Below are 11320 nucleotides of genomic sequence, written 5' to 3' on the forward strand. Positions count from 1 at the left end.
CAATTCATCCGGTGAGCAACCACACTGGCTGCAATGGCGGCCCTCCCTCCCCTTTATCTGTAGTTGAGTATGTGGGGATTTTTCTGTTGTTTTGTTTTTCCTAACTTCTCCATTGAGATTGCCTTTTGTAGTGTTGTTGTCTGTTTTGTTTTCTGTTCCCAAAGCAATGAGAGTCTTGAGTCTTCCTGCAAGCTCATGAAGGATTAAATTAAAATCATTAGGAATCAATTTTTTATGGGCTATGATGCTCTCATAAGGCCAGAAGCTCTTCTGAGTAACAAGGTCCTATCAGGTTCCAAATCTGCTAAGTTTTCCTGTTAGAATTACAGTTACTTCACTCTCTGGATTCTCAGGTGGGCAGCGTTCACACGGCCGAGCCTACTAGAGCAGGAACCGCACAGGAAACCTGAATCTGTTTTGAACCAGTGGGTTCTGCAATATTTATGTATTAGTTCATGACTTTTCTGAATAAATTACCTTATATATCAAATTGCTACTTAAGACAAATCAAAATATTTATTCTTCTCTGTTACTCATCTTCTGGAAGCACTAAAGCACTCTTTTCCTCTCTTGAAAATTTCTTTTATCTAATTTTAGAGTCAGTAAAAAAAAAAAAAAAAAAAAAAAAAAAAAATTTAGTTGTGCTAAATTCCCGACGCCCAGTCTTCCTTCAGGTTTATCTGAACTAATGAGCACGCTCACCTTTCTCCTGCCTGCTCCCACCACATCCTGGGTGCAGGTCAGCTCTTTCTTTAAAGGGAGAAATTCAGACATGTAAATGCAACAACCGGTTAACAGAAGCTGCAGGACAACTCACTTCTTCAGGAAAAGTCACGTAAATCATCAATCAGTTGGAGAATTAGTATGATTCATTCTCTGCTTTTTAATTTGCAGTTCTCATTTTTGCAAAAGCAAGACTTTGTTCTAATGGTTAGGACGGCTCCACTAGGCGTGCCTCCTAAAGAGCTGTCATGCCCAAACTCCTGATGTTCATAACACACAATTCACCACCACCATCATCATCCGGAAAGGAATTAAAGTATCTGGAAACCAGTTAACAACGGGGAAGAAGACAACACTGAAAATACAGACTCAAGCTCATAATTTGCTATGAAAGAAAAAAAGATTCTAGATAAATAGCAAAAATTCTGTCAAGGTCAAGTTTTTCAATCCCATTTACCGCTGCTAAATAAATAAATAAGTAAAGCCTGTGTTATAGACAGGGCGACCTTTCCCCCCTTTTTAGAAAAGCCCGTTTGAGAGCATTGTGAAAGGAACTCTTCACTGTATTACGTTTATAGGAAACAAACTCCTCCAACCTAAATCTAAGAAAGCAAGTCTGGGATCCCAAATACTCTCCACATTCACGTGCTTTAATTTATCCATTTCAGATTCATCCTCGCCCTGGAAAGAGACTTGAGGATTTTCTAGCGGCACACTTGGCCCTACCAATTTCCCCACTGAAAATGTGAATGCGAATGGGTTTCACCCGGCTTTAACATCCTTGGAAAAGCCTCGTTTATTATTTTCGGCTAAATTCTCTTGGAAATCTCAAATTCAAGGACAGCTGCTAGTCCCCTCCCATTAGTTCCACCGCCACACGCTTCTAGGAGTCGTCCCTGTGCCTGCTCACGCCCTGGCTGCCAGCCCCAAGTGTACGCCGGGAGGAGTGTCCAGCCACAGGGCGACACCACCAGCCCCACGCGGAAGGGCCCGCGAATGCCTCTGACTGTTGCAATGCCCTCTCCCACGCTCACAAAGGGCTGGCTGCAGGCGAGCAGAGGCAGCTGCCCTCGGGCCTCTGGCTGCTCGTCAGCGCTCTTGTAAGTGCAGAAAGGACAGGAAAGTAGCGGACCACCTGGCACCGGGCCCACCATCACCTGCCTCCCACATCGTGCACCTGGACACACGCACGGCCCAATGGGACAGGAAGCAGGGGCTAGCTGGACGCCGCACAGCTCACTAGGGATGCGTGGAGCCAGCTCCTCTGGGCCGCCACCGTGGGCACCGAGACCGCGCTCTAGCAGAGATTGGCTCGGTTGGGGCCGGGAGGGGCGCGCCACTCTGTGGCCAGCGGTCGCGCCAGGAGTTCCGGGGTTGGGGTGGTTGCTGGGCCCTGGGTTGGCATTGCCCGGGAACTAGTGTGAGCAGGCGAGCCGCACCTAGCCGCACCCATAGGGTCGGTCCAGGGGTCCGCGTCCACATGGGCGGAGCGGTTGGGTCCATTCCCTTCCTAAAGTGGCAAAAGCCAGTGTCAGGCGTGCTGGAGCCCCGCGTCTGGCAGCAGAGCAGCGGCGGGCAGGGAGAGGCTGCGGGTCTCCAGCCTGCCCTTCGCACCGCGCCTGCCGCGGCCACTCACCTGGCAGTCGCTGCCGGAGACCCCAGCGGGGCAGGTGCAGCGATAGCCGCGCTCTCCCTCGGAGGCAGCATGCTCCTGGCCGGGCGCTGGATGTGGGGTGCACACCCCCCCGTTCCGGCAGGGCTGCGCGGCACACGGTCCGGGTGCGGGCAGGGGCGCGGCGGGCACGGGACTGGCGAGGCAGCCACCGCGGGGCCCAGCACCGAGCAGCAGCGGCAGCAGGGCCAGCGCGGGCAGCAGCTGCGCACCGGGCGCCTGGGCGCGGCGGGGAGGCATGGCCGGCCGGGAGGGCGCGGGAGCAGGAGCTGAAGCTGGGACGCTGGGGCGCTGTGGCAGCGGCGGTGGCGGCGGCGGCGACCGTGGCGTCTGGGGCTGCTCGGCGGGGCCAGACGCCTCCTGCAGCTGCGGGATCCGTGGTTCCCCCGGCAACCGCGGGCGGGGCTGGGGGCGGGGCTAACGGGGGCGGGGCGCCGAGGAAGAGGACGGAGAGGAGCAGTAGCCCTTCGCTCGCGGGGAGTTGGTGCTGGAGGTCAGGAAGGCTGCCCTGGGTCCCCGGCTCTAAGGGGTCGTGCAGCCAGCTCGTCAGAAAGAATCCCCGAGGAGCGCAGCGATGGTAGCGCGAGACTGGACGGGGAGCCAGGAGAGGCTGGGGCAGCAAAGAGGATAGAGAGGGCGGCGCAGGCTGGAGGGAGGACTTGACAGCTCCAGGCAGCCACCCGCGGCCTCTTGGCGCAGAATCTGTGACACCGCAGCGGGCACCGGCCTGACCTCATTCTCTGGGACTGCTCCACCCGCTCCCACGACACTTAACACTTTCCCCAGCACATTCAGCTTTCCTGCACCATCGGGAACCCGATGCCCCGACGCTCCTAATCAGCCCAGCTTGCTGGGAAGCGACCTTGTGTCCTACGGAGGGCCCCGGTCCTTGTCCTTGGTGCTGACCAAGCCCGGTCTCTTCTCCCTGACCCTTTCCAGAGCTCGGAGCCCACATTGTCGCTTAGAAATGCTGTCCTTAGCTTGTGAGAGCTGGAAGAGGCCTCTGGATCAAAGTTCCCAAGCCTGTTCAACCAAGAGGAAGCCCAGACCGAGGGGGTCAATTGACTCCCAACCCAGAATTACATGTATGGTGTGACTCTACATTGTGCACAACCATAGAAATGAAAAGTTGTACCCCATTTGTGTACAATGAATCAAAATGCAGTCTGTAAAAATAAAAAAGATTTTAATTAAAAAAAAAAAAAAGGACGGTTTCAAAGTGCAGGTTCACAAAGGCCCTGCGTGCCCGTTGGACTTCCTGCTGACATCTGCATGGAAGAAGCATTCACAGTGACCTACCTCAGGGACTCTTCTGCATATCTCCTGCTACTGAGGTCACGCTCCTCAACACAAAACTCAGCCTCCCTTGTCTCCACCATCTGACCTTTCACAACCTCTACTTTGCATAGGTTCTCCAGAACTTGTTACCTTGTTTTTAAGGAGGTCTCATGAAAAAAAAAAAAAAAAAAATGTGACTCCTTTGGGTTGACAGTTTGGATAATTCTTTTAGGGTTCACATAAATTGGTTTGTAAAAACTGGGCAAATAAGAGAGTAGAGAGTCCGAATGCTAGAGGAGCCACAGATGAGCAGCCAGGGGTGGTTAAAAGTCCTCCAGTGAAAACAGAAGGCAAACTTCCTAGACTCTATCAGCCCTGTTCAGACACAGGCACAAATGGCAGAGTTTTGTGCTTTAGGAGATGCCTAAAAATCATGCGACCATTGCAGGAAATCGCTGAAACCCAGACAGATCTTTATGGAATTCATACCTCCAAGTGGATCCAAACAGTTATTGCATTTCCCCCTCACACCTGCTTTTATCTGAGACCACCTCTTAAAAAATTTTTTAATTTTGTGCCACGCCAGCACCCTCTGCTGGCACTAGTCTCATCATTCAGGTGATTTTGCACCCTGCCCCTGGAGTCTGCATCTGTTCCTGGCACTAACTCTCCTATTCCCAGTCCTAGATTCAGGGATATGCTGCTCACTTCCTCTACCACCACACACATGAACAAAGCAAAAGAATGCATTTTTAAAAATGTTGCAAGCTAATTAAAATCACATTTTTAGTTGATTACATGTTTGCCTAAGGGAGCCGTTTGTGAATTTCATAATACTTTAAAATAGGAGGTAATTAACAAACGGATTTATTTTCTGAATGCTGATTTCAGATTTTTCCAGATAATGTCCCATTTTTTTAAAAGTCTATCTTTATTAGAACGGACCCATCATTTGACCCAGCTTTTCCACTCCCCGGTTTATACCCAAAGGACTTAAAATCAGCATACTACAGTGACACAGTCACATCAATGTTCACAGCTGCTCAATTCACAATAGCTAGATTGTGGAACCAACCTGGATATGCTTCAATTGATGAATGAATAAGGAAACTGTGGTATACATACACAATGGACTATTACCCAGCCGTAAAGAAGAATAAATTTACTGCATTTGCTGGTAAATGGATGGAGTTGGAGAATATCATGCTAAGTGAAATAAGTCAAGCCCAAAAAACCAAAGGCCAAATGTTTTCTCTGATAAGTGGATGATGATACATAATGGGGGGGGGGGCAAAAGAAAAATGGAGGAACCTTGAATTATGTAGAGGGAAACGGGGCAGGAGTGGGTGGAGGAAGGAAAGATAGTGGACTGAGACAGACATCATTATCCTGTGTACATGTATGATTACATGAATGGTGTGAATCTACATTGTGTACAACCATAGAAATGAAAAGTTGTACCCCATTTGTGTACAATGAATCAAAATGCAGTCTGTACAAATTGTCTTTAATCTTTAAAAGTCATATTATTGCATAAACAATACAAGACCATTTAAATTTTCTCCAGGCTGAAAAGGAAGACTAAATTTTCCAGCTTATAGGTAGAGCCATGTGATTAGTTCTGGAAAATAGAACATGGATTCAAATGCCCTGGCTCCAAAACATCCATGCTCTGAGCACCATGGGTAATTATCGTTATCACTTTCAGAGAAGTAGATATTTTCTATAGTCTCTGAAGCCTGGAAACTCGACAGTTTCCAACCATCTGTAAGACCTCCAAATATTCAACTACAAAGTTCAACGAATGCATTATCTTGTCTATTAACAGAAGTCATAAAAATAACATCAACTTTACATTTAAGTGAAAGACCGAAATTCAATCACCCGTGCCTTCGTTTATTATTCCAAACTTGTAGAATATCAAGTCTTCATCCTAATGCATTTCTTCATCTGCTTCGTATTACAGAATGCAACAGACTGGGGAATTCATAACACAGAGAAAAGTATCGGCTGACAGTTCTACAGGGAGGAAAGCCCAGTAACAAGGCTCTGGCACTTGTCCAGGGCTTCTAGCTGCATCATCCCATGGTGGAGAGTAGAAAGGCAAGTGTGTGCAAGAGGGGCCTTAACCTGCCCTTTCGTAATGGCATTAATCACACCCATGAGAGCAGAGTCCTTGGTCCAGTCACTTCTTAAAGGTCCCACCTCTTAATACTATCATAGTGGCAATTAAATTTCATTAGTCTTAGGACAAACATTCAAACCATATCACCAATCTACTTTTCTTTCAATAGAGACCCTATATTGGTAAATCAGGGCCAAACTATATAAATAATGCACTTTTATCTCAGCAAAAAAATGTGATAGAATGTCTCAGGATCACCTTAAGGAGAAAGTAGGGGGTTAAGTGAACTTTGTTGACCAATTGTAGTCCAAACATCCTGACTGGTGCATTACTACCAGATGAGAGGAAATTTTTAAGCAATAGCCGTATACCCTCAAATTTTGGCAATGAATGCTATTCATACCAGATGTAAAAACATGTCAACTGAACTAATATAAGTAAAATGGAATATGGGGTGAATGATAGCTCATTTGGCCTTATTGCTATTTACCAGTATACCCACCTCTCATTCTTCCAAGAACGCTCTTGTAGGACTTCACTTTCCTGACCCCTTGAAGTTGATATGGTCATATGACTTGGTCAATGAAACATGAGGAGAAATCACATGTACTATTTCCAAGTGGAAACTGTAAATTCAAGAGTCAATTTTAAAAAATATGGAAAGAAACCATTGTATGACTCACTGCACTCTCTTTCCCTTCCAATGGTGACGAGCAAGATTCCACGAAGTAGATGCTCTTCCAACCTGTGTGACCAGAGAGGAAGCAACGGGAAATATATGCAATAGGCATATGATGTGAAGCAACGGGAAATATATGCAATAGGCATATGATGTGGGTAAAAAAATAAACAATTGTAGCTTTAAGTCACTTAGTCCAGTGATGTTGAATAACTCAAGGTCATGGATTAATAGAGGGCAGGGCAAGACTGACTGTCCCCAAGGAGCCATGCAGCGCAACCAGTTATCTCAGGTGTATTGTTTCTACAGTTGGAAAACTTGGTCTCACTAGGGATTCTGGATTTGATAAGGGAGAATTTTCCAGAAACAACTTGGGGCCCATTTATTTTACAACTCAATTTTTACCCATAGGGTATTATGAAAAAGAGTTTCAAATCAATGAGATAATATAATCGTCTTTAACTTTCACATTTTATTGCAACTGGAGAAAAACACCTTCCAAGACCAGCATGAGTTCATAGACAGGCCTTTGGAGCTGCTGGCTTCAGTGACAGTGACCGTCAACTCATGAGGAGGCTTTCCCACTCGGTGGCAATGGAGCATCTTGTGGGCACGCAGTCCGAAGTGCAGTGTGATACTCCACGACTTGGAAACTCATATGTAGAAGTAGCTGCAAAGGTTACAGTTTTGGTTAGGAACCTGGAATGTCCCCAAAGGCTCACGTGTTGAAGGCTTGGTCCCTAGCACAGCAGTGCTCAGAGGTGGGGCTTTTAGGAGGTGATTGGATCACGAGGGTGCTAACTTCATCAAAGGATTGATCAGTTATGGCCAAATTGACTACAGAGAGGGGAAAACTGCAGAAGGGGGTCTAGTGGAGGAGGTAGGTCCCTGGGGTGTGTCCTGAAGGGTGTGTCTTGCCCCCGGAGTGTGTGTGTGTGTTTCTCTCTCAGTCTTTCTCTCCATCCCCTTCCCTCCCTCCTGCCCGACCCGCTTCCTGACTACCAGGAGCCAATGGCTTTCCTCTACCATGCCCTTCTGCCATGATGTTGTGACTCATATCAGTCCCCAAACAATGCAGCCAGTTAACCATGACATGCAACCCGAAACTGTGAGCCAACATGAATATTGCCCCTTTCAAGTTGTTTGTCAGTTATTTTGGTTACAGCAATGAAAGCTACTAGCACAGTCACCTGGTATGATCTCCCAGGGCTTGAACTAAGAATCCAACTGAAACACAGACAGACACAGGGTGGCAATCACCTCCAGCTTATGGGGAGCACCGCAGATAGCTACCTTCTCTCCAAAGCCTCTGCTTCTGCAGCCATTGGCAAGGTGGTCCCTAGGCAGGTCTCTCACCCACAGAGTTGCCCATAGACCGTGACTCGTTCCTCTGCCCCTGCTCACAGTCAGTAAGCCTTCAAGGACACCAGGGAATGACTGTGCCCCTGCAGAGAAAAGGCCTGGATCCCAGACCGAAGCTGCAGTCCCCTTGACAGAACTCAGCCATGCACACAGAGAGAAGAGACATATTGCCTGGTGGTCATTCTCTGCCAAGGAGAACAGTAGCCACAGCCTCCTCTGGCCACGGTAGTTCTGGGAGGACCTGTAAGCACATTAGGCTCTGTCTCTTTGGCTTTCAGATGCCACATAACATGAAGACAAAAATTCCTACGTTATAGACCTCTTGGGAGAATTAAATAAGATGATAGTATTTACAGTGGGCCAGGCACTAATATGAGTAAATTTTACATATTACCTCACTGAAGTAGAAACCGTGACCAGTTCCACTTGTGCCCAATTAAAAGAGAAAATTGAGCTGAGCATGGTGACCCACACCTGTAATCACAGTGACTCAAGAGACCAAGTTTAGAAGGATCACAAATTCAAGGCCAGCCTGGGCAACTTAGTGCAACCTGATAAAACCAAAAGAGATGGGGATGTAGCTCAGTGGTGAAGGGTCTCTGGGTTCCATCCTCAGTACAGGAAACAGAGAGATGGAGGTAGAGACACAGAGACAGGTACGCACCTACATACATATGTGTATGATGCACACCATTGTATGTAGTCAGCTCTCTGACATGGCTTCTTGAACCAACCATGGATCAAACATGTTTGGAAGAAAAATTACAGCTCTACTGCATGTATGCCAACTTGACTTCCTTGTCATCATTCCCTAAACACTATACCATGTCCTATCAACAATATACATAGCGTTTGCACTGTGTTAGGTATTATAAGTAATGGAGAGGATTTAAAGTATACAGGAGAATATGTGTAGGTTTTATGCAAACACTATGACTTTTTATATAAGGGGACTGAACATCCATGGATTTTGATATTTGTGGAGGGTCCTAGAAACAATTCCCCACAGACACCAAGAAACAACTGTGTACGTATAATGTTTGTATCATATGTGCATGGACGATGTGTATGGCATATGTGTATGTGTGACGTGTGGGTCATGTCTGTGTGGTATATATGTGCAGTGTTGCACGGTATGATGTAAAGTGCCTGCCAACTTCTGACTGACTTATCAAGAGGCGACTTTAGTTTGTTTGCTCACTTACTTTCTGAGTGAGGTGACTGCTTCTGCTGAGTTGCAGAATTTCAGAATGTCAAAATCGGACACTGCTCCAAAGATCTTCTCCAAGGAGGAAGATGAGGCACTGAGGAGGTGAGTCACTACCCCAACCAGGTAGCAGCAGAAGCAGAACGAGACCCCCAATCTCCAAAGTACCAGTCTATGTTCTTTCCACTGACCTGACTATCATCAAGCCAAAAGACAATGTAAAAATATAAATAAAGGGTGTGGCATTTCTAAGGGTCTTCAAAGAATCTTTACAAAGAATGGACATGATTTGCACACATGACAGCCAAGAACAATTATCTCATTCCTACCATTAGTAATATCATTATGAGAGTCACTGAAGTGTTTGAGCATATATACTCAGGTTATCTGATTCTGAATTATCACTGAACAATTCTTAAATGCTGCTTGAGATAGGCTCACATTTACTTTCTTCCCTCTAGACTTGTTCTGATTTGAATTAAACCACTGTTCTAGCAGCTGTTTAAAGCAGTTTTAATTTCTTTTACATTATCACTCTCATATTGATTTGATCTAGGGCAGGTTTAAATGAAAGGCCTTGAAATATAGACTTGAAGGAAGCATATCTTCCCTATATAAATATTTCATAAAGTACTTGAACTACCACCAAATGGAAATCAGATCTTTCAGAGTCCCGAGAACATGAGAATTATTTTAAATTCAATAACTGTTTTTAGTTCCAACATTTTATCATGAGAAATGTACCATATTGCAACATAGAGTCTTTTCAAGAAGGAATCCACTTCAAGCAAACAGGCAAGTGAGGGTTCAATTCAAGGTCTCCACTGCTCCTGGATGCACTCTGGAACCCTGAAATGCAGTTCTGGGGAAGAGTTCTAGTTTTGGATTTTTCAGAGTGACAGAAACATTTGTCTTAGCTTGGATGACATGCAAAATATTTCATGTTGTTATTTTCATATGGAGGGGGTTTCTGTTCATGGTTTAAACAAATTAGGAATTTATTCTTCCACATAAAAGAAGTCTGGAAGTTGTTGGCCCAGGGCTGAGGAAGATCTTCTGAGATCTACCTTCCTGCCACCACAGCAAATGTTGGAAAACCCAAGCCAGAGCTGGGTGGTAGAGCAATTGCTTAGCATGTGCGAGGCCTTGGGTTTGATCCTCAGCACTGAGAAGGTAAGAAAGAAAGGTGGCGGGGCTGGGGAGATAGCTCAGCTGGTAGAGTGCTTGCCTTGTAAGCACAAGGCCCTGGGTTCGATCCCCAGCACCCAAAAAAAAAAAAAAAGGTGGCGAGGAAAATGTCCACCCTGAATTGTCACCAACTTTGCCTTTGGTGGGATGCCTGTTGTATTCTCAGAGCACTGTTATTCCTTGAGTCACGAGACCCAAATTTTGCTCTGGGAGAACCAGTCCTATGCAACTCAGCCCATCCCCCACCCCGTGCTTCAGATGAAACTGGCCCCGCCTTCATGAGTGGTCATGTGACCTAAGCCTAGCATTCCCCTGGTGACAGATTGGCTCCGAGATAAACATGGGACCCCAGTCACCTTCATGTGAACACCAAAAACTCAACAAAACTAGCAGACACATAGAATAATGATGCAAGGATCCTTTAAAATTTTGCAAAATAAGTCAGTGAGGTATTAAAAGATTGACACATATTGACCAAGTAGGGTTTATTCCCAAAATAAAAGCATGATTGAGAATCAGGAAATCTATTCTCTTATATTAATACATTTATGGAGAAAAATCCTGTGGTCCTCTTCATAAATGTGAAGAGGCATTAGATAAAATACAACATACATGCTTGAAAAATACTGAATAAAATGAGAAAAGACAGGTACTTCCTTAAGCACCCACTAACGCTGAGAGTAAGACAAGGTCCCCTCACCATCATTATTCAATATTGCTCTTGAGGTTCTAGTCCACATGAGCATTCAAAAGGAAACTTACAGATGTGAATTGGAAAATAATTATTATAATATGCAAATAATAGCATTTCATATCTAGGGAATCCAACTAAAAATGTATTATACACAATAAGAGAATTCCATAAGGTGTCTGGATACAAAATAAACATACAGAACCCAAAACTGTAATATTAACAACAGGCGGTTAATAGATGTGGGTGAGGATATTCCATTTACCAGGGGGACAAAACTAATGATAAACAACAAAGAAACAAACAACAAAGAAAATTAGAATATTATTGAAGGATGCAAAATACACTTGAATATTTATAAATATAAGCCTTGCCAAAAATTTAGATAGGAATCT

General features: G+C 45.5%; 1 protein-coding gene across 1 annotated transcript in view; it reads right to left on the bottom strand.

Moving 5' to 3' along the window:
* The window catches only part of Dner (delta/notch like EGF repeat containing), a 301332-nt gene extending 298404 nt beyond the window's left edge, over positions 1-2928 (bottom strand). The window contains exon 1 of the mRNA XM_047547772.1: positions 2360-2928. Within this exon, the coding sequence (XP_047403728.1) occupies positions 2360-2635 (276 nt within the window). The 5' untranslated portion in view covers positions 2636-2928. The remainder of the gene's footprint in view (positions 1-2359) is intronic.
* Positions 2929-11320: the final 8392 nt, after the last annotated feature.

The sequence above is a fragment of the Sciurus carolinensis genome, chromosome 3 (assembly GCF_902686445.1).
Source record: "Sciurus carolinensis chromosome 3, mSciCar1.2, whole genome shotgun sequence".
Classification (NCBI taxonomy): Eukaryota; Metazoa; Chordata; class Mammalia; order Rodentia; family Sciuridae; genus Sciurus; species Sciurus carolinensis.